Consider the following 25,266-nt stretch of genomic DNA (forward strand, 5'->3'; position numbering starts at 1 on the left):
ATTTTTATTGTTTTTACAGGATACGTTATAAAATCAATAATAGAGTATTCTTGGCAATTGTTCAATCAAAAACTCGATTTTGAATTTTTGTATAGTTACGTCCGCTTTAATTTAAGGTGGGGATATGTTGTACATATGTGTTTTCTATTTAACGCGATTTTTAGGTCCCAATTTCTTTTTTGTTATGTGACTGATGTATTGTTTTACGCGAAATAAAAAATTATTGGCCCCACAAAAGCATTTCGTTCTAAATTAGAACCTCGTTTTACGCGAATTTGATTTACACGCTATTTTGGGCCCAACAAACCGCGTAAATGGAGGCCTACCTGTATTAGGAATTTTACTGGCTACAAAATTTCCCAAAACATTCACTGTATTTCACAAAAAAACAACCCGAGTGTAATGGTTACGGACAGATTTGAAATAGGCAATGAATTTGGACAGTTTTGGTCAGAAAATTCTTCTGATTCAAAATATCCTACCACTTATCTAACAAACAAACGTAACGCGTTACTCAGTTCCCATTTCCCCGAGCCATGTCCTGAGGCACTTAAAATTTAAAATAATATAAGTTTCATCGAACTGAGTTCAACTTTAAATCTACTGAAAGGTAAAACTCCCGGAATTGACCGCATCTCATATAAAATGTTAAAAATGTTACCACACAGTATGAAAATCCGAACCCTAAAATTATATAATAATATATTATATAATAATATAGAGGGTGGCTTAATTGGTTAGCGCGTTTGATCATTAAGCATGATATGGTATTTGTGGCCTGGGTTCGATTCCCAGCCGCTGCCAATCAACAACATCAGTTTATAATAATTATTAGTTTACTAATAACTAATATATATCACAGCGCCCTCCTTCGGTGGTATAACACTAAAACGCCACCGAAGTAAAATAATTAAATAAAGGTTGTTGGCTTGACTAATGCGCCATCTCACCACCACAGGCGCTGCAACCTGCACTAATAATAAACATAACGCGCAATTGCAGTTGTCAATTAAAAAAGCTTTTCTTCTCCTTTCACCACCTTTTCTTCTACACTCTATCCCCTTTCCAAAGAAAGTAACACAATTATATATAGGCATATTAATTGCCTGAGTGTTACTTCTCTTTTTTTAAAAAAAAAAAAAAATATATTTACAAACTATATTCCTCAACAATTTAAAAACTGTATTGTAATACCAATCTTAAAACCAGGATCAAACAAGGCAGTTGTTAATTCTTATCGCCCCATTTCTCTAAACCCCTGCTTATCAACAGTTTTAGATACAATAATAGCAAACAGGTTATGGTGGTTTGTTACTACGAACAAACTACTTTATGACTGTCAATTTGGTTTTAGAAAGGGGAGTTCGACAATTGACAGTCTACTATATGTAGACTACCAAATTGCAAATTCACTAGATTTCGAACGAGCTTTTGACAATGTTGGTATTCACTCAATAGTTGAACAATTGAAGGACTGGAAGGTAGGGCCTAGAATAATAAAATATGTTATCAATTTCATGACTAACAGAAAGATAACAGTACGAATTCAAAACTGTTATTCCACATATTTCCCATTATCTAATGGTATACCACAAGGGTCTCCACTGTCGGTAATTCTTTTCATGATTGCCTACAACAGACTATGTTAAATAATATCTCGACATAGAGAAATAGATTTTTGTGCATACGCCGATGATTTCAACCTAATAATCCGTTCTGGAAGAGATAAACCTATAATGTTAGAACTTGATCCACTTTTTAACAACATTGATTCCTGGTGTGATTCCTCTGGTGCCATTCTATCTGAATCAAAATGTAAATTTATTCACATATGTAGACTTAAAAACTGCAATTGTGACATTCAGTCAACCAAAGTAAGAATATCAAAAGCTGATACTCTACGGATTCTAGGTATTATTATTAATAAAAGATACAATTGGAGTGACCATATAAACTACCTTTGTGCTTCTCTTACTCAGAGACTTAATATTATTAAGTGCCTCTCTAGTCCAAAACTAAACTGCAGTACCAATACGCTTATTTCAGTAACTAAATCCCTGATTCTATCTAAAATAAACTATGGTAAATGCTCCCAAATCGCAGTTAATGCAGCAATTAGAACATCGTTTGGCGCTTTGCGCTCTACCCCTGCCAACAAATGTCCTATTTGAAGCAGAGATTACTCCAATTTATGCACAAAAAGAAATCTTAATAACGAAACTATTTAAAAACTTATTTTTTGGCACTAACACACCTGTTAAGCAAATAGTGAGGAAAGTAAAGGTATCTAAGAAAATTTCTAAGGTACCTTCAACAATCTTTAGAGCAGTAGAGAACTGCAAAAAACTCAATATACCACTAAACCTACCAGAACGGAAGCACACATTGAAATCATACCCTCCATGGTACATTTGCTTATTAGTTATTTTATGCTAGCGATTTTTTTTTCCAAAATATCTCATAGATGTTCTATGGGGTTTAAATCTGGGCTCTGGGGAGGGTGAGGCAGCACTTGTAGAGGAGCCATTCTCGCACAAACATGGAAGTGCGCTTTGGGTCATTGTCGTGCAAGAAATGATAGTTGCCTTGTATGCCCAAATTAGTGGCGCTAGCTATGAAATTTTCTATTAAAATATTCAAATAACTAAATTCGTCCATCGACGTTTACACAAACATGAGATTTCCCACATCTCTAGTTGTCATTGAACCAAATTCCTTACTGGCCTACCTAAACAAAAGCGTAAGACGGAACGTTTTTTTTCGCTTAGCTTTAACGCTGAAATGCCATACCTAAACAACAGCGGCAACGCTACGTCAAACAATAAAAACAGGGTTATCAAAAAAATAAATATAACAACCCTGATTTTTTAGACAATAACCATATTTATGATAATATAAAATATATAAATATAAAAGAAAATTATATATGTATACTATTTTAAATATTTACACTTACCTCCATTTTCTAATAACAAATATATATTTTTTTGCTTATTTGTTTCTCCTTCATTATTTATTTGTTAACATTTGTTGTGTTTTGCAACTAACTTCACTATTAAACGCGCTGTCAAAATTGGATTTTCCAATTGAAAAGCGTTGCCATAGCGTTGCCGCCGCGTTATTTCGGTATGCTACATACAAATTGTATGGGCATGAGAATTTTTGACAACTAAAAAACGCTTGCCGCCCGTGTTTAGGTATGCCAGTTAGTTTCAGTTTTCATACCATACTTCAATAAACTATTGCTAGAAGGGAATGTTCACGAGTTAAGAAATAAAATTTGTGCGTTTAAAACTATATTTCTATATAAAGTGTAAAAAAAAAGAAATTTCGGTTAATCGAAATTATTTGAAAATCGTCAATTTTAAATTATTCGAACAGTTAACCGACGAAAATTAACCGATTAATGGTTAAACCATACTGAGTAGTTATGTCATTTACTCGAAAACATTGTTATTCGAGTGAATATTCTTTCTTGCAATTTGTGCACATACATATATTAGGTTTACTTACTGTTTAACTGGGATATACGATGATACTTATAATGAAACAAAATAAAATTCATAATCAATATTTTATTTATTTAATATGTATGTATATTATTTATTGCGCAAAAACCTTAAGATCCAACAAAAACAATTGCCGTTCTAATTTTTTTAATGATGTATTTAAAATTGTGTAATATTGATGGATTTAGTGTGTTTGGCTTTTATTTTTATTACAATTAATTATAATTAATTCTAGATTTTTTTTACCATAAGGATTTAGGACGAGTGTCTTTTTTTGAAAGATACAGTGTATATTTATATATACGGGACATGTAACCTTAATTTATATAATTAAATTATTTAATCGTTTAACATCTAGTCTAAGGCATCAGACCCTGTACTGGGTAACAACCAACATAAAAATCCGCTTACTGAAATAAAAAAATTTAGAATTAAATACATATACATATGTACTTATATTGAAATGGTTCTCAAAATGCACTTTTTCGATTTTTGATATTCATCCAAAGATTTTCAGGGATAAAAAGGTAAACATTTTTATTGAATAATAAATAAGTTATTTAAGTTATTAAGCAATATTTAAATAAAATATGTATATATAAATTCAGACATAACACACTAAAGACTTTTGAATATAATTATTTTATACAGTCTGCTAATCTTTAGGAAAAGAAAATGTAATTTTAAAAATAAAAAAAGCGTTTTAAATTTGCTTGAAAAACAACAACAACATGCTTATGCACATCTAAATACACGCGTATTTGTACAAAAACGTGAAAAAAATGTTTGCGAATACTCAAGTAACTGTATAATTTCGTTATTAGTGGTCGAATTTTGACCACCAGGCAATCCTAGTACTGATAAAAATTTCAAATTTTAAGTTCATAAAGGAATAATGGAGAGGTTTAACATTTAAACAGGTAAGGATATTCATTAGGGTGGCCCTTAATAGACGAAAGTTGGATTTTAGCCACTCTCACCCCCAGTTTGGTGAACATTAGTAAAAAAATCATCCTGAAATTTTTTTAGCTAAATCTGTTAGGGTTAAGACGTTCTGAAGTTTTGAGATGCATTTACAAGGGGAAAAATGCATTTTTTCAGTTTTTGTAAAAATTTTGCCATTAAAAAATTACTTTTGCAATTTAATTTGAAAGAATAGAAATGTGTACGCAATTGTCGTTCTAATGAGGTATAAAAAACAGAAATTGGTCAAAAAATGTTAAAGTTATTAAAAAATCGCCAGGCCATTAACGTGTCTCAGGCCACTAGAACAAGAAATTTACGATCAAAATTAACATATTTTGATACATACCGTTGTCTTCGTGGGATACCGTTAACCTATTCGCAGGTATGACCAAAAAACTAAAAATTTCTTAACGGCAGTTTCAAAACTCCATTTTCAAATCAGAATTTTTTATCATCTCATTGGGATTTATTGAGAATATAATAGGGAATAAAAATATGAAAAAATTATGAAAATATCTCTTATAGTTTTTCCGTACCTGCGATTTAAATTTTGAAATTTTCAAGAAAAACCAATTATTTGGCCTTTTTTGTCGAATGAGCTCTATTTCCTTACTGTTATGAATTTTATGTAAATCATATTCAGAATGTTATAGCCGAGATAATTATAAATATACTCTGAAAGTTTTACTAAAATTGGAAAACGATAAACCTTAAATCGCGAAGGTCAAATGTCAAATTTTTATGGAATTGTGGGATTCTCAATAAGAATTCACAAAATTTCGATAAAAACGATTCATAAACCAAACTTTTATTATATTAAAATTTTATAAAAAATCAGCTATCATTTTTGACAAAAGTCTTCTATCAAATTTTTAATTCATAAAAATTTAATATATTTTTGAAAAGAAAACACAATTTCCTATACGTCGATATATAATATGTATATCTTATATTTTCCAAAAGTCTCATTAATGGCTTCAAAATACATAACTCACAGTAATTAACTTCATCTTGTTGTATTATCCGATTTTCGGTAATGCAGTAGTCGGCAATGCAGTGCACAAAAATATATTACAAAATGGCAAGATTCTGTAAATTTTAAGATTGTTGTTGAATTTGAATCCATAAGAAAAATATCGAGAGAGATGTGTCAAAAAAATAGGTGAGAATATAAAGTATTACCACATCTTGCTTAAAATTATATAATACTAGTTGACCGTCCCGGCTTCGCCCGGTAGCATTTACTAATGTTAGTTCTTCAAGTTTCTCCAACCCACATACACCTGCCTGTTTTTATTTATTTGCAAATAAATATCTAAATTTGTACTGCATATTTTAGGGAGCTATTTTATTATAGTTGACTGGACTCAAAAAAAAATTCGAGTCAGCCAAATCGCTCCAGCCGTTCTCACGTGATACCATTATCTTTCAACATTCATTGGTAACTTTTTAAAAAATCACTGGTAACAAAAAAAGATAGTAACAGATACTTTTAATGTCGTTCTTTTACGTATTCCAACAAACTGTTAAATGTCGTTCTTTTATATTTTTCAATATTCACTGGTAACAACAGTTACTTCCTATTTTTAGGCGCATAATTTTATTTATTTCCAGTGTATTGCATGGAACACATTGAAGACAGCAGGCTACCAACTGCAATCTGTCAAAATTAGAATACACACGTTTATATGAAGACGATTCTTTTGACGACAGCACAGCTACACGACCACACGATTGCTTTTGCCGCTGTAGCCGAATTAAACTAATTTCTATTTCTGTCAACTACAAAGCAGAAATAGTGTTGCTAATATAATAAAAAATGTAAATCAAATGAGTGCTTAAAAAAATATATATTTTTTACTTAATTAAGAGAAGTTTTTGATAACCATATTGATGTAAATTAATAACAGGTACATAATTAATTATAACTATATATATATATATATTTACTCAAAATAATTCTTTAAATCTTAATTACTTTGGAATTTTGTACGGTTATTTTTTATTGAAGTGGCACCACTGAATTATAAATCAGTTTTTTACTTTGTAGCTGTCGTCTTTAAAGTAATTCAGTAGCTGACACACGACTACAACTCCAGCCAGCAGAAATTGTGTTCGTGTAGTCGTGTAGCCTGTTGTCTTGAATGTGTTTAATGCATATAAAATAAAAAGTTGAGTAACATATCAGTTAATTCTCTTAAAATTTTATTGCATTTGCTTAATTCTGTTATTTTCCTATTTTTTTAAAAAATCGTTTTTGAATCAGCAAATATAAGTTTTTGGTTAACATATGAGCAGATTTAAGAATGAAAATAATACATAATATATTCTTCTTAACATAATTGTTATTTTGCTTAACATAGACAAAACGTGATCACGGTGATTAAAAGAACAGTGATTTATAAATAACGTTCACTGAGAACGACATTCTTCAAAAATCACGGGATCATCTCTAGTGTGAGTAGTCTGTGTAAATTTAGTAACGGCCAAAATGCACTGTGTATAGAAGTTGCCGATCGTGGATTTAGACCAGAGATTGCCAAAACTAAAACTGTCATTGTATTGGTGAGAGAGCTACCCAGCAAACATAATGTCAAACACTTAAAATAAGAACAAAATAAAGAATGTTTAGATTTAGAATTTTTGTCAGATATAACCAATTTATTAAATGAATGTAATTTAAATTTTAAGGAAATAAAAGAATATACATTATACGACCGAAATTCTCTCAAATTGTTTATTTATTTCTGACTTTGTTTTTTTGTGTTCAATTGTAATTGAAACGCTTGTGTTTGCTATGCTTCGTCCAAAAACCAACCAACAACAATGCTTAATAAATTTCTGAAAAAAATTAAACATTTGTTATGCTCTTTTAAAGAGAATAAGAATATGACCATATGACCTTTAAGACCATATCCCACCAGATTGCACTTAAAATAACGCCAGAAACCACTAAATCTTTAAATAAAACAACTGATTAAAACCGCTAAATTTTTATTGAACGAGTTATCAAGCAAAACTGTTTTAAAAACAAAAATAATTAAATTTTAAATTAAAATGTGTGCCAAAAATGTTATATACTAAAATTAAAAATTATCATTTTGAGTATATTTCTGAGGTACCAACCAAATTTAGAAACTTTCATGAGATTTCATAATAGTAGCAGCACTTTTCATGGCGACGAAGGCAATTTTTAATAAAAATTAATTTGATTAAATCAAAATACAAGAATATGTATCAAAATTGTCAAAATTCCATTAACCATCTAAGATTGTAAACAAGTTCTTAAGTTTGATTTTACAATATTAAGCTGACTAAAAACTCGCTCCACTTCCGCATTTGACCATGGCATACAAATAATTTCCAAAGTAAAATCAGCTAGATCATTGAAAATATTATTTTCTGCGGAATCCTGATACTGCAAAAGCTTAAACCAAAACGATATAGTATTTGAAAGATTTGTCCACCTAATAATGTAGATGTTACTGAAAATTGTATGGACAACCAAATTGTTACAAATATGCAATAACATCTTTTTTTATTGAAATACACTATTTATTGAAAAACTATCTATTTTTGACAGAATGTCTCGGTTTTTAGAAGCAAAAAGTAAAAAAATTACCTTAGAATCAATTGCTTCAACAGCGATATACAAAAATGTACAACACATCGTTGTCTTATTTTTGATTCCTTTTCAGACATATTTCCATTGCATTTGTATTTTCGTATTTCAGTTTCAAACTGATAACCTAAATAACTATTAGGCAAAGAATAACAAGAAGGGAAGCCTCTCATTTTTTTACAATAACAACTTCTCTCTCTTCTCACATACAAGTAGTATGTGAATTCAACACACCTGAGAGAGAGATTTAACTTCAAAACTTTTTCTTGAAAATTGCACAGAATTGCAATTCTAACACACACTTTCACCATCACATAATATTTTTATTTTTTTACACACTTTTAAACCATTTAAATAATCGAAACGTGTATATTTTGCACAAACGAAAAAAATATTTTTTAAATTTTTTTGACATTAATTTTTTAGGAGGTGAAATAAAAACTAAAAAATACACATTTGTAAAATTTCGTATTGGAAATAAATAAAAAAGTTCAAATAAACTTAATTTTTGCAGAAATTATGGAATAAAAAGCTGAAAAATCTATTTATAAAACCTTTCCAGATCAAATATAATTCAAATAATTCGAGAATTGTTTGAATTTTTAAATTTAATTGTAATAAAATTTTGTTATAATTTTTAAGGTCGCTTTTTTACAACTCTGTGTGTTTGAGGAGTGTGGTGAAAGTGGTTTGAAAACCAATACATATAAATAAAATGATACCAATACATCCAAAGAGTTAAGTTTTTTTTGACAACCGACTTAGGTTTTTTTTGACAGCGTTTCACTTCTTGTTATTATTCTTTGCTATTAGGCTTAATGTAATTTTCAAAACATTGATTTGGAACTGTCTTTCTGTTAAGTCAAAAAACCATTTATCGATAAACCATAAAAACAACATAAAGAAAAATCGGCATACACTTAAAAAATTTCTGTAAAATTTTATTATTTTAATTTCGCTTAAGTAAATACAAAATATAAAAAGAGCTAAAAACCACCAAATGAAAATATTTTGTAGCTAGAAAAACCACTTAGCGGGGTTTTTCCGAAAAATACCCGCTAACGACGAAAAAATACCTCCAGATTTAGCTGAAAAACCGCCGTTTTGGCAACACTGGTCTACACAATTTTGCTATGAAATGGCAATCTCTGATTTAGACCTATTTTAAAATGCATTTTTTTAAAGTTGTGGCAAAAAGTTTGTACTTATCTTTTCACAGCCTTTTTAACACCACTATATACTAAGAAAAAACGAAATAAAAAAATGTACGATTTTATACGTTTTTTTTTTAAATTCCAACAAACTTTTGTAATTTTTGAACTGTTTTTAAAAAAAATTATTCTTTTGAGCGATATTTTAGTCGAATTTATTAATAAAATTTTTATTATTGCCGAATTTTAAAAACATTAAAGAACTCAAAAAATAAAAATATAAACTCATTTTTACAAAAATGAATTTTTGAGAATTATTTTCTTGAAGCTATTGAATTCATTTTTTCATTCATTAAATTTGACTGACTTTAGCGACCTCTGGTGAAGTCTAAGAGAGTCAAACAAAACCAATTCCTACAAATTTATTTGAGCTGTGTTGTTAGATATCGATCAACATATATTTCATCATATTTTGAGACCAAAACTTTTTTTGATTTTTGTCTATGAGACAAGACAAAGCACCGCACAGTGGGGGATTTGAAAAAAAAGTGGAAATAAATCTGTAACTTCTAAACGAATAGCCCGATTTTAATAAAATTTCCCATGGATATAGAGTAGGTGTTGATAAGTTTTAGTTTTGAATTTGGGCTTATAACACCAAGGGGGCCCGAGCCACAATGCCCCAAAGTGGGGCACCTCGGGTATATCAAAAATTAAAAATGATGCCAAATTTCAGTTTGCGGTCCGATTTGAAAGATTTATATATATGTGGAATGTACTCGACGAGATCTACAAAAAACATTGTAGATCTCGTTTACGAGTTATTCGCATTTGTAAAATTTTATTTTATTTACCCACCTTGGTCTGGTTTTTTGCTAATAACGGCTCCAATTCTTTCCCGATTTTCTTGAAATATAATTTTTTGAATTAAAAAGACATGTATTAATAATAGTAAGAAAGAATTGTTTAAAAACCTCTACTGAGTCAAGTTATGGGCATTCAAACTTAAAAAAATAAAATAGTTGTTTTTTCGCAATTTTTTTTTTCGAAAAAAGTATTTACATTAATTTTAAATTATAAAGAAAATAGGAAAAAGATAAATAGTGTATTTATATTTTTCTGAAAGACAACTCTTCGGGAAATATTATAAAAGCAAAATAATATCTAAATTCGTATTATTGCGTATATGAGCCTTCCGAAGTAGACCTATATTTTATATAAATTTCAACTTTAGACAACATTTTCTCAAATCGCATAGCTGATTTCATAAAATTAAGACCTGTTTTGAATGTCCCAATATGTTCTTCAATATTGTGCAAAGGAATTTCATAGCCCCGAGATTGGTGTCTTCAAAAAATCTAAAAAATCCCAAAGTTGGCAAGTTTTTTGGGAATTGTGGGACTGCAATAACAATTTACAAATATCTTTTCCACTTTTGGATTTGAGTCGAAAGTTTCTATATAAGTGTAACATTTAATTAAAAACGATTCATAAACAAGACTTTTATTTCATTTTAAAAATTAAAATTTTCCAAAAAAAATCAGTATAATATAAAATCAATCTAATTTTTTATTCCCAACTAAAACTTATCAACACCTACTCTAAGCCATGGGAAATTTTATTAAAATCGGGCTATTCGTTTAGAAGTTACAGATTTATTTCCACTTTTTTTCAGACCCCCCACTGTGCACCGTGCGTCGGGTAACCCGCTTGACAAAAAAAGTGTAAAATTCGAGCACCGTGTAATTATCCATCAGCTTACTAATGACATATTTTGAAACAAATTTGATATTGACTTTGCGAACTGAAGTTTTTGTTCGTGTTTTTAAATCAGGACCTAAGTCTTTTATGTAATTTTTGTAATTATTTTCTGCCAAAAACTCGATACGTTATGTAAAATTTGCGAGAAATTTGTCCATGTTTCAACATTTACTTTTCATACGACGCCCTGGTTCAACCAATGAAGTGCTTTTTAAGAACCACCCGAAACAAAACTTACTGAAAAGCATTGCAGAAAACACAACAATAGGAATAATACAATTGAGGTCAATTAGAAAACCAAATATTAGATTTCCGAGTAAAGCTCCACTGCGACCAAAAGTCATTGATAATGCTGCCGCCATAACTCTGAAATAAAGACAAACAAAAATATAAATAATCTATTTAAATAGACTAACAATTGCTAAAATTTAAAATAATAATAATAATATCATATTAGTTATTTTGTTCTTTAATAGTATCTAAATCTAAATAATGCAAGATTCGAGAACTATCGGATAATATTTATTTAATATATATATATATGAGGGGTAAAGAACATGTCTATAGTTTTTTAGTTTCCGTAATAAATTTAGAATTAACAAGTAAGAGTGCTATATTCGGCTGTGCCGAATCTTATATACCCTTCACCAAATTATACATCAAAATTTTAAATATTTTTAGGTAAACAAAATTTAATTTTTTTCCAGTTGTTTTTTGAATTTTTTGAAAAAAAAAATTTTTCGATTGTTATTTTAAATTTTTTTTTTTAAATTTAAAATTTTTTTTTTTAAATTTAAAAATTTTTTTTTTTTTTAAATTTAAAAAATTTTTTTTTTTAAATTTTAAAATTTTTTTTTTGTTTTTAAAATTTTTTTTTAAAAAAAAAAAATTCGGGTTCAAAATTTTTTCCCGATTTTGACCCATTGTAGGTCCAACTTACTATGGTCTTATATAAGACGTTTGCAAATGTCTTTGAAATATCTATCATTAGATATCCATATTGTCTATATTAATGTCTTAGTAATCCAGATATAGGTAAAAAAATAGGTCAAAAATCGAGGTAGTCTTGGTTTTTTCCTCATATCTCAGCCATTTGTGGACCGATTTTGCTGATTTTAAATAGCAAAATTCTCGAAAGCATGTCTGACAGAATTATTGAAGATTTGGATCCCGAAGATATCTGGGGTCTTCAGAAAACTGATTTCAACAGACAGACAGACGGACAGACAGACAGACAGACAGACAGACAGACAGACAGACAGACAGACAGACAGACAGACAGACAGACAGACAGACAGACAGACAGACAGACAGACAGACAGACAGACAGACAGACAGACAGACAGACAGACAGACAGACAGACAGACAGACAGACAGACAGACAGACAGACAGACAGACAGACAGACAGACAGACAGACAGACAGACAGACAGACGGACATGGCTTAATCGACTCCGCTATCTATAAGGATCCAGAATATATATACTTTATAGGGTCGGAAATGAAAAATGTAGAAATTACAAACGGAATGACAAACTTATATATACCCTTCTCACGAAGCTGAAGGGTATAAAAACAAAACTCAAAACACTTAAAGGAATTCTCGGGAATTTTTAAAATTTTTCACGGGATTTTTTGTAGAGAATCCCGGGGATTTAAAACTGACGAAAATACACAGAAAATAAGTCAAAATCCAAATTTGTTCACCAAAAAATTAAAAGATTTGTTTTAAAGTTTATTTAACATTTTTATACAAAAATGGAATTAAGACCAAAATACTGGGGGGTTATTTTGGAAATCGTTTCGAAAAGAAAATCATTCGAATTTGTATGTTTAATTCATTGTGTTTTGAAAATGTTTTCTTTCGAATCAAATTAAACAATTACCCCCTCCACTAAGGGCCATCTAAATTTTGATCCTAAAGAAAAGGTCAATCAATAATTATACATATAATACTTAGGCCCTAATTTTGTAAATCACGTCACAAAGTGATATTTATTTGGAAAGCAAAAACAAAATTTCAAAAATTTGTTTTTGTTTTATATACAAATTCTTAACAGAACAAACGCACCAAAATTCAAGCGTTGATTTGCCTTTCATAATTTGAAAATTTTGTATATAAAACAAATTTTTAAAATTTTTGAAATTTTGTTTTTGCTTTCCATATAAATATCACTTTGGTGACGTGATTTACAAAATTAGGGCCATATTTCATTTAGATACCACAATGATCTATTTAACCCTATTAAGACACTTTAGAAAACAGGAAAAATCTGCGTATAAATGTCATTATAAGAAAAATGGTAAAAATTGCTCCATAATGTGACAAATGGTCCAAACAACAATGACAGAGTTTTATAGTGAGTCTATTTTGCAGACATTGTATAATGATAATTCAAAATCATATTGATAAATAACATCTTTTATTTTCCCTTTATTGTATTTTTGAAAAACTAAGATGTAAATGGAAAATTTCAGACTCATATATAATGTATTCATCATTAGAAGCAGCAAAATTTAACTTGAAGTAAAAAAAAGGTGCTCTTAAAGTTAACTTTTGCTATTTCGAACTTAAAGGCAAATTGTAATAATGGCCCTATTAATGAGAACCCACAATGTTTACAAAAACTTCATAGAAAGCTTAATCTAAAGTTCTATTTTTTAATCACAAACCTTAAATTGGTTGGGAAAAGATCCACCATTACACAGTAGACGGTGCTTATACTTAGAGATGTAAGCGCTTCAAAAATGCAGGAAAGTATCAGATTTTCAAGAGACGTTCTTACAAAATACAGACCTATTGTTACTACTCCTGCCGCTGTTAAACTGAACACTGAAATATGAAATGCGAGAATATTTGGTTTTCAAATTACGTGTTAATCTTAATGGATTAATAAATCTATCAACCATTTTTTTAACTTACCCAAGAAGAATTTAATACCCAATCGATGTACACAGAGTGGTAACCAAAAACTGGTGGGTATACAGGCTAAACCGATTATAACTGTATGTAGAAATACTTTTTCCTCTACTCCAGCGTCACATGCATCAAAAGTTCTATAAAGAAATTATAAATCCATATATAACTGTGTACATATATCAAAAATGTCTTTGTGAGTTTGTTTGCTTGTCAATCGTGTCTAAACATTGAAATTTGGAACATGTATAGATAAAAATGCAAATGCATATATTCATCTCGTGTTTCTTTTAAGGAAATAGGTGATACAGAATTGGGATTTAAAAATTCCACAGGCAAATGTAGAACGAATTGTACTTGTTTTAGGAAATTAGTAATCCAAGACCTTTTTATACTCTTCACCATGATTACTGCAAACGGACTTAACTACACAAAAATTCAAAATCGAGTTTTTGATTGATTATGGTTCTCTATTAAACTGTACTGTAAAAAAAATAAAAGTGTAGTTACGTCCGTTTGCATTTAATGTATATATATTGTTCATTCCGTTTGCTATTTCTACAATTCTCATTTGCGACCCCACAAAGTATTGTCACCTAAAATGCAAAATAACGTAACATAAGTTTTCATAAGTTCATAGGAGGAGCAAAAAACGATATAAAATGAAAACTACTTGAGATATTGAAACAAAATTTTCAAATCTGAATTACATGACTCTAGAAATATATTTTATGAAAAAAAAAAACTAATTTTTTCAAAGCACACTTTAAGATATGTGGCTTACGTTTTCTTGAATTGTTATTTTCTGAAACAAAAAACGTATCATCAATATAAATTTTTATGAAAAAAAAACTTAAATAAAAATATTTGTTTTTTATTTGAAATAAAAGCAGTTTATATATACATTTTTAATTTTATTATATTTTTTTTATTTTAATTACTATCAACTACTTTTTTTAACTAAAAAGGTTCTTCATTAAATTTTCATTAAGACTGCAAAAAATATTCAATTACAACAAATTTATTAAAAAAAAAATTGGGATACTACCTAAAATAAGGTAAAAACGATTTATTAATTAATTACTCAAAGTGCATAACATTTTAGTAAAAAGTTATTTAAAAAATGCTATTAAAATTCTAAAAACTAACTTTTTTTGAACGATTTTCAAAATGTAGTAATTTAGTCTAATTTATATGACAACAAATATGAACAGCAAAAATATTTCCCACTAGATATCTGAATATGTAATCTTTTTACAGCATTCCAATGTTCTTGGCTAGGACTTAAATAACTTACTGCATGACTAATATCAGGTCTTGTACACTGTGTTAAGTACATCAGGCATCCGATTGCTGAATTTGCACATTTTACATCCTCTGGCTGGTGAATAAATATTTCCTAATCCAATTCTCCTTGCAAAAACGCCGTTACAGCATCCATTTATTCAATTTCCAGATTGTATTTTCCAGATTGTATTTTATAGGCAAACAACATTCTTAAATATGTGTAGCGAAACACTGGAGAATATGTATCTTCGTAGTCGATCCCTTTTTCTGTGTATAGCCCTTTACGACCAAAAGTGCTTTATACCTTTTTGATCCATCTGGCTCGTCCTTAACTTTAAAAAACCATTTGGTTTTGATTGCATTTTGACAACTTGCTTGATTTACTTCAGTCCAAGTATGGTTGGTTTCCAATGAATTGATTTCACTTCTAATTGCCCCTAAACATTTTTCTTTATCTGGACGACTTAAAGCTTCTGCGTACGTTAATAATGGCTCATCTCTAATATTCGTTGCAATAAGAAAATTGTGATTTTGCTTTAAAAAAGGAATTTGGAACCAAAATTCAGCAATCGTCTTATCGCTATTTAATACCAGAAACTCTTCTTCAAAAAATATTACATCACGACATGTGGTAACAATCTTCTTCATTGGATCATATAATCGATATCCTTTCAATTCGTTGCAATAACCAATAAAAATCATATTCTCTGATTTTGCATCAATTTTCATTTTAGATGAGGAATGTGAACCGTTGCACAGAGGGATTTTTTTATTTTATTTTAAGAAAATTTAAGTAAAGTCCATGGAAAGGTGCTAAGTAGAGTATCCAAAACCGAAACCGAAAACCGGTCAACCGGTTTTTTCATCTTTGTAAACTCCACCGGTTTCGTTTTTTTTTAACTTTTCGGTTTTTTGACAAACCGGTTTTTGTAAGACGGTTAACCGGTTTTAATGAAATATATTTTCTAAAGCTCATTCAAACATCTTTATGAAAAACTTTGATACCATTTTTAAAAATATTGATTTATTTTATAGAAATTTATAGCATTTGGCAATATTTCGTAAAAGATATAAAATAATTTCATAAAGATAGAGCCTTAAGAATTCAAAAATGCTAAATTTCCGAAGATTTAGTACACAATTCTTAAAACATTTCCTATTAGCGTCCACAAATAAAAATAAACTTAAGGCGACATTTTTCATATTAAATAAAAATTTAATATAAACCGGTTAACCGGTTTTTTTGAAGACAAAACCAGAAACCGTTAAACCGTTTTTTTAAAAGGCAATAATCTAAACCGGTTTTTTCAATAACACACTTTTTCGGTTAAACCGGAAACCGGTTTTTCAAATTTGCCGGTTTTTTGGACTCTCTAGTGCTAAACAAAAATTTACTTATATTTTCACGCAAGTCAGGTGGACCTTATTTTTTTATTTTCGATTTTTCAAAAACTAAGGGCAGTTTTGTGTTATGTTAGGATAAAACAAATTTTGACAAAAGTTTGAGCTCGATCGGTTAAAAATTGGCGTGCCGCACGAGGGTTAAAGTTCATGAGAACATTTACAAGGGTAAAAAATGCTACTTTTTCAGTTTTTGTAAAAATTTTGCCATTAAATAATTACTTTTCCAATTTAATATAAAAGAATCGAAATGTGTACGTAATTGTTGTAATGAGATATAAAAGACAAGAAATGGTTAAAAATTTTAATGTTATTAAAAATTCCCCAGGCCATTTACGTGTCTCAGGCCACTGGAACAAGAAATGTATGAACAAAATTCACATATTTTGAGAAATATTAAAATAAAAGCTAATTTTTACTTAAACTATATCTATAGTTACATGTATATGAGTTTTTGTCATCGTAGGATAACGTTAACCTATTTGCAGGTATGACCACACAAATTAAATTTTTTTAACGGAAGTTTCAAAAATCCATTTTTAAAATTTTAAAAATTTTGTTAAACTAATTTCAGAATTTTTTTATCATCACATAGGGATTTATTGAGAATATAATAGGGAATAAAAACATGAAAAAATATGGCAATACCTCCTACAGTTTTTCCGTACCTGCGACTTAAATTTTGTAAAACCCTTTTTTAATTTTTTTTTTGCTCAAAAGAAAGCTTAGGTCTATTCCTTTAAGAGCTTTTTGGTCTCGTAGTGGGATGCGAGTGAAATATCTATCAAAATAAATATTTTGTAAGTCAAGACATACAATTTTTGTGTTAGAACATTTATTTTGATACTATCCCACTCGCATCCCACTGCGAGACCAAAAAGCTCTTAAAGGAATAGAACTAAGCTTTATTTTAAGCAAAAAAAAAATAATTTTAAAAAAGGGCCCCTTTTGAAAAAAAGTTAGATTTTTTTTTGATAGATATCATACTCGCATCTCACTAAGCGACCAAATAGGTCTTCAAAGAAAAGCTTTATTTTAAAAAAAAAAAATCCCATTTTGAAAAAAAAGTTAAAAAATTTTTTATTTTTTTTTTAAATATTTTTTTTCGAAAGATTGAAGAAATAGCTATCTAAACTATTTGGAACACATTTTGCTAAGAACAATAGGTAATAAGTTACATGGATCAGAAAAATCACATGTTTGGCCAAAATGTAAAATTTTGACCCTCTCTAACACAGAGAGTTCTGGACCGATCGTGTTGAAAAATTGTGTGTGAATTACTATCCAATAGGTAAATTTCATCCCGATCGGAAGACATCGATTTTAAAAGTTGGAACACTTGACGTGATCCCCATATATTTAAATTTATTAAATTGCTTAAAATTTTTCATAATTTCAAATTTAAATAGTAATAATGACTCACAAAAATTGTATTGTTTCTGAAATTCGAGAAATAACTAAAGACAAAGGGACTTCCGATCACTGTAGATGAGTGTTCCGATAGCTCATTCTATATATATAAATATTACTGCAAGAAGTTACAATTCCAAAAACAAATCTTTCAACATTTTTAACTTAGGACTTGAACCAATGAAAATAAAAGGATGAACATCTTTGTCTTGATAGAGCTTGGTGTATAATACAATTTGTTATAAATAATTAATTTACTAAAGAATTAGTTACTCAATTTAAAACCCGAATTAATGAACGACATAAAAAAGTTCTTAATACGTTTATATTGTATTTGAATTCAGGATCATGTCCAACTAGCTCAAATTTTTTAAAGCATAGCTCCAAAACGGAAACTAAAGGTTTTGCTAGTCAATTGTTTTGTAGATTGTTCGGTAGTTAATCTGACCAGAATATTTCTGTTGAAAATTTAAAGATGGACTTTTTTTTTTCGAATGTTTTTTAAAATTATCTATACTTGAATTGTTAACTTTAACATTATTTTTTATTTTCCTTTACAAACAAACAAAATTTAAATTATTCGAATAATTCGATTAATTTTAAACGTGTTATCGAATTATTCGAACAAGTTAAAATCTCTTATTCGAACAAGAGAAAAATAGAATAATTCGAATACCCTAGTATGTACATTAGAGTGGGTCAATTTGTATGTATTAAAAAAACTGACCAAGCGGTTGCAAAAATAGTAATGTACAACGAATTCTAAAAAGGTTTGCGAAAGAAACTATGAGTCTAAAATCAAAATCGAACTTCCCATTTTTAATGAAAAAAAATTACTTTTTAAAAATTTTTTTAAGTTAAATGCACATAACTTTAGACTTAATATCGATTTTAAATAAATAAAATCCAGACCTTTTAATTAAATCTTAAACTTTTAATTCGAGAACAAAAATTTGGCATCATTTTAATTCTTTTATATAATATAAGATACCCTACTTTGGGGCCTTGAGGCTCCGCCCCACCTAAGTGTTTAAAGTCCAAATTCAAAACTTAAACTCAGCAGCACCCCCTCTATAGTCGTGGACAATTTTGTTAAAATTGGACTATCGGTTTAGAAGTTATAAATTTATTTTTCATTTTCCCCACTGCAGCGTCCTCAGTATTGAGTATTAAATGACCCTAAAGCTCGGTTTTAGGTCCTCGGGTGAAGTTTCTTGTTATTCTTCTCCATTTCCAAAGATTCATCTTTTCATTTCTTTCCTTTCGAACAAGCCAAAACATAACACAGAGGAACAAAATTGACATTTTGGTTTGGTGCCGCGGAAAATGTTTTTGATAAAACATGTATGGGACATTACCTAGTCAAAACTTTATTTAGTTTTTTTTGAGGAGCTCTTGTTTTTAATAAATCCCGGTTTTAATTTTTTTGTTTATTCTGTATTTTTTTCTCTTTTTGATGGGTTATTTCATAAATGGAGACTAAAATTAAAAACGCATCTTTGTACTGGTATTCTACACAAAATTATCTTTTCTTTGACATCAATTTTGTTTATCTAAGTTTCAGGATATATTGGTGATATCGCAAGGATGTTGAAAATTAACTTTTTTCAGTTTCATCCTTATAAGTTTGACCTATGGTAAAAGGGTTCAACATTTTTTCACTATATACAATAAAAACTTATCAATAAACTAATTTATATAAAAATATTGAAAATTCGCTGAAAATATACAAAACTATTTGGCAAATAACTCAAAGTTTTACAGTATTTTCCATATGTATTTCATATTAAAAAAACTATATAAATGTTCGTAACTTGAATGTTTTACACCTGTTTTTTTTTTTTCAAATATAATTATATAATTATGGCTAGTAAGATGAGATGCTGTGTTAAAGATCCTAATATGTTTTGTTACATTTGTGACGAATATATGTTAAAAGATCAGCGAAAATCAATTACAACACTGTTCTCCAATTGTATTTTGCTTACTTTGGTATTCAAATTCGCAACATAGACAATTCCTGGTTATATAATGTAGAAATAAATCTATATGTTTGTAAAAATTTATTTTTTTCTGTAAAATACTAGTGTTTAAAAAAAAAAATTAAGATAAATTTAGGATATTATCCAAAAACTCTGTAAATCACGTGAATACAAAATTCGCAATATTTTAAAAACGTCAAATGAAGTATTTACATTGCTGTAGTTAGATTTAAATGTGTATTAAAAAATAAGACTAATGACTACCTAAAAATTTATTTATTAAAAAAATTGTTTTTTAGGATGTAAAATTTCGGGATATTATCTAAATATTTCATTAAATTTTTAACTAATTTTTCATTTTAATTAAAAACTATATTTGCTATAATGCCTTGAATGTGCAGTGATAAATTTTTATTTAAAATGTTCATGATGCACATTTTTATTAAGGATAAAGCTAAAAAAGTCAAATTTCAACTTTCCCGAAACATCAGACAAATATGCCAAAATATCCATAAGAATTATTATACTCAAAAGAAGCATATGTTTATGTAGACCAGTCTCATGCTAAAAAAATTTCACATTCTTAATTGCATTACCCAAAATTTTTAAGAAAAACACCAAAAAATAGGGTATTCAATGAAAATATAAAAACCGCGATATATCGAAAACGCGAGCTGACTGGAAAAAAACAAGTATAACATAGTAATGAGGGTTCATCAGCTTGTACAAAACGTAGTTCAAATCTCGGGCACCAAAATCTCTGTTCCGCAGTGTAATCACTTTTGTCAAGTTTTGTCAAATAAAATTTTAGCATAAATATTTAAAAAAATTATATAAAATACCAAAAAAAAAGTTTCTCGTTAAAAACGGAAAGCTCGATTTTGATTTTAGACCCAAACCTGCAAACCTGCTTAGAATTCGTCGTAAATTAAGATTTTGACTACCGTTTGGTCGAGAAAAAAATTTACACACTTATGTGCTGTTTTTCTATAGCGAACGAGTACTTTGAGTGGAAATTTAACATGTGTTTTGTTATTGTAACAAAAACAAAATACACTCAAAAACGTTCGCTATAGAAAATAGTACATTAATGTACATTGGGGCGGGTCGATTTTTTTCACGAAAAATCGTATAGCAGAAACGCATTCTACGGAAAATTCTATGAAATTTTCCCCAAGAAACCATAGGTCTAAAATCAAATCCTATCTTTCGCATTTCGTATTTTATCCAATGATATATCAATACATATTTTTTTAATAGTTTTTTTTATTGGATAAAAGACGAAATGCGCAAGATAGGATTTGATTTTAGACCTATGGTTTCTTGAGGAAACTTTCTTAGAATTTTCCGTAGATTGCGTTTCTGCTATACGATTTTTTACTTTTTGATCGTCCATACAAATCGACCCGGCCTAATGTACATACATTTCGTCTCACTCATAACTTGTAAAAAAATATGAATTGGTTTCCAATATTATATTTCTCAATAATGGTGAGTTAAATATAAGGGGGATTTCATGACAAGTGAACCAACTTTTGATATCGATGTCTTCCGATATAAAAAAAGTTTTGCAAAAAAAAGTCAAAAATTGTATGTCTTGAGTTACAAAATATTTATTTTGATAGATATACCAGTCACATCTCACTAACCGACCAAATAGGTCTTAAAGAAAAAGACCTAAGCTTTCTTTTGAAAAGAAATTTTTATTAAAAAAATGGCCCATTTTGGAAAAAAATTAGATTTTGCAGAACAAATTGAAAAATTGTATATCTTGAGTTACAAAATATTTATTTTGAAAATATTAATTTTTGGAAATAAATCTGGCATTTCTAAACGATCAGGATAAAATTTGACATTTGCGAAGCCAAGGACTATTCCAGTTTAAGTTATTAAAATGGATCCTACAAATGTTCCAGGGCGCTATGGCGGCACAAAGTTTTTCGATATGTAAAATTTTTAAACACGTTAAATTTTTTTGTGTCCCATCCGATTTCAAAGGCTAGTTCTTGAAAAACCATGCTTGCGTGTGCTATTTATCTCTTATAATTTCCGAGTTATAGGCATATAAAAATTTATATTTTAAAATTTTTTCATACCTTGGTCCGCTTTTTTAAAAATATTGGTCGTACTTTTGGACCGAATGGACTCGATTTTTTTATTATTATTATGAATAACATGTAAAATATTTCAGAGCAATATCATTTATGGATCCAAAAATAAACGATTTTCAATTTAAATATTCCAAATAATTTTAACTTGAATATTCCATGGCTACGCCCGTGTCAAATTTTTTATGTGATCGAACCAGCAGTTTAGAAATGCCAGATTTATTTAAAAAAAATGTTGATTCTGCCCCACTGTGCACTCGCATTCCATTAAGCGATCAAAATGGTCTTCAAGGAAAATATCTAAGCTTTCTTTTAAGCAAAAAAAAATACAAAAGGGTCCATTTTGAAAAAAAAGTCAACATAGTTTTTGATTTTGCAAAAAAAGTCAAAAATTGTATGTTTTGAGTTACAAAACATTTATTTCGCATCCCACTAAGCGACCAAAAAAATGGCCCATTTTGAAGAAAATGTATTTTTTCGAAAGATTGAAGAAATAGCTATCTAAAATATTTGGGACACATTTTGCTAAGAACAATAGGTAATAAGTTACATGGATGAGAAAAAACACCTGCTTGGCCAAAATGTCAAACCTTCTAACTCAGAGATTTCTCGACCGATCTTGTGTCTGAATTACAGACTATCCAATAGATCTAACCTTGGTGCAAATTTTATCTCGATCGGAAGACATCGATTTCAAAAGTTGGTTCACATGACATGAAATCCCCCATATATTATTTACTCTAGATCTTGGCAATGAAAATTGTTGATGACGGCCTTGGCCGGGTAAAAAATTGCATTGTAATATGTCAAATGTCTAAAATAACATTTTTAATGTAATCTTTGAATTAATACATAGTAAAAATTTAACTCAAGCCAAAATAAAATACTTGCATTTTACATAAAATTTACATATTTCAAAAAATTAAACATGATTCACATGTCAAACTTGGACATGTCAGATATAGTATATTTAAATGATACCCTATTTCATAAAAGAGATATTCATTCATAGTTTGGGAAAACTGGATGCTTTCAAGAATTTTGAAAGAAGGAAATGCATTCAAGAATTTTTAACCCATTCAATTTACATTTTGATTAAACTGAATTCATAACATATTTTTTTTTTTAATTCATGGTGAATTTGAAATCAAATATGAACCATTCATTTACAGCTCTGTAATGAAACATGGTGAATGTGCTTTTATAATATAAAAAATAATTATTATATCTAATAAAATACTTACGAATTTGATACAACTATTGATGATACATCACATACAGATGCTGATACGCCGGGATTTAACTTTTCGTAGTCATCAAATCTTTGAAATAATTCTGGAAACCATACCATTAATGTGTAGTAGCTGTGGATGTAGAAATCGAATACACAATAATTAATTAATAAAGTAATTTAATGAACAAAAATGGAAACTTGTACGACTTCAATGACTCACACACTTTTAAAGGCAGGGACCTACTAACCTCGTTGTCAGACAAAATTGAATGGCGCATGTTAATGATGTATTTCTCAGATGAGGTTTCTTGCAGAGTGTTTTTGTTTGTGACCAAATTTCTGCAAGCAATAACTTCAGTTCTTCTGGCTTTCGAAGTCTTAAATTTCGCACGCTTTTCTCACCAGTTTTTTCTGTAGTTCGACTCGGAGCAATGAGACTCTTGCACTACAAGGAAAATAATAGAATGAGTTTAAAATTAAAATAAAATGTACATCGGTAATTTATAAACTTAATTTCCTTACTGGATAATCTTCTGGTTTTCGTCCAGTATTCTTAGCAAACATATATACAAGAATTTTAAGTGCTTTTTCAGTTTCTCCATGTTCTAGTAAAAATTTGGGACTTTCGGGAAAAGCAAATAACCAGCAACCCAGTAATAAACTATAACGAAATTAATATTCATACATATATTCATTAATATTTAAAACGTGGCACAAAACTAATCACCCAATTGATGAGTTTTAAAGCCAAGCTTTTTTCGGGGGAAAAAACTCCAAATAATTAACATTAATCCAAATTGCTTTTATTCTTTTGGCTTAGCAAATGTAGTGATTTCTTTAGCGCCACCTTGTATTTGTACTAACCTGGGAATTGCACAAATTGCAACAAATAGATTCCAACTGTGATAAAAGAATACGTCTGATTCCAAATGAATTACAACAGGAATGACTAACCACGCGATACCTATTAAAAATTCAAAAACTTTAATAATTAATTCGATACAATTAAATGCGTACGTTTCATATTTTTTGCATGAACAATAGGGTGGCCCTTATTTTGCAATTCTAAATGCCCCCAAGCTCTAAAATATTACAAATGCATATCTCAAATTTTAAAATTTCATGCATATCTCAAATTTAAAATTTTTTGTTTGTAACGATATTTCATTATATTAAAATAATTGTTTTAGATTCTAATAAACAATCAATAAAGATTATAAATTGAAATTTTAACGGTTGCACCTATTATGAATTAGCGCCGGACCGATTGAAATTTGGAGGATTTCGAGGAATAAATTTTTGGTTTACAAATTTGGTAAAATTATTTCTTTAGTGTTTATACAAAAACGACTTTTTAAAATAACAAATAAAAAAGTACCAATATTTAATCAATTTCACAACTTTCAATCGATTAATGAGACCGGTTGCGTTTAAATGATTGGACTCGAATATAAAATCAGTTAGTATTAAATACTAACAAATGCTCGTTCAAAGCAAATCTATATTTAAGGGCAGGTCTAGTGTACATTTTATTATTTCCGAATAAACTTATAACTCTAACTAGTTCCAAACAGAACATATTTTAATGAAGTTATTGAATATTAAATTACTTTGTGAAATCATCTGATTGGCTGTTGTCACTTTTGGTAATTTGTCACATAAAAAAATAAACTTTTTGAGTTTTTTAAATCTATAAATATTTGTGAAATCTATTAAGATTATTAAACATTTTTGGGCATTTACAAAGTATTTTGAATATTGTTAAATAAAAATTTTCTTCCTAATTATTTTATTTACTGACATCAGTTTGTATTGATTTTGTCAATTAACGCCCGTTTCAATCCCGTAGATTCGAGGCCATAAACATTACTCGTATTTAGCAATAAAATAATATTAAATCGTAATAATATTTGTTTA

The 25,266-nt window shown here is 28.9% G+C and overlaps 1 protein-coding gene across 2 annotated transcripts in view; it reads right to left on the minus strand.

The window, feature by feature from the left end:
• Window positions 1–3,633: 3,633 nt before the first annotated feature.
• The window catches only part of LOC135949243 (synaptic vesicle glycoprotein 2B-like), a 115,898-nt gene continuing 94,265 nt past the window's right edge, over window positions 3,634–25,266 (minus strand). For both annotated transcript variants that reach the window (XM_065498744.1, XM_065498743.1), the window contains exons 5-12: window positions 24,214–24,313; window positions 23,872–24,010; window positions 23,598–23,794; window positions 23,360–23,479; window positions 13,934–14,067; window positions 13,684–13,843; window positions 11,248–11,375; window positions 3,634–3,919 (exon numbers count right to left, since the gene is read on the minus strand). In XM_065498744.1, the coding sequence (XP_065354816.1) occupies window positions 3,864–3,919; window positions 11,248–11,375; window positions 13,684–13,843; window positions 13,934–14,067; window positions 23,360–23,479; window positions 23,598–23,794; window positions 23,872–24,010; window positions 24,214–24,313 (1,034 nt within the window). In that variant the 3' untranslated portion in view covers window positions 3,634–3,863. The remainder of the gene's footprint in view (window positions 3,920–11,247; window positions 11,376–13,683; window positions 13,844–13,933; window positions 14,068–23,359; window positions 23,480–23,597; window positions 23,795–23,871; window positions 24,011–24,213; window positions 24,314–25,266) is intronic.

The sequence above is a fragment of the Calliphora vicina genome, chromosome 1 (assembly GCF_958450345.1).
Source record: "Calliphora vicina chromosome 1, idCalVici1.1, whole genome shotgun sequence".
NCBI classification, from domain to species: domain Eukaryota; kingdom Metazoa; phylum Arthropoda; class Insecta; order Diptera; family Calliphoridae; genus Calliphora; species Calliphora vicina.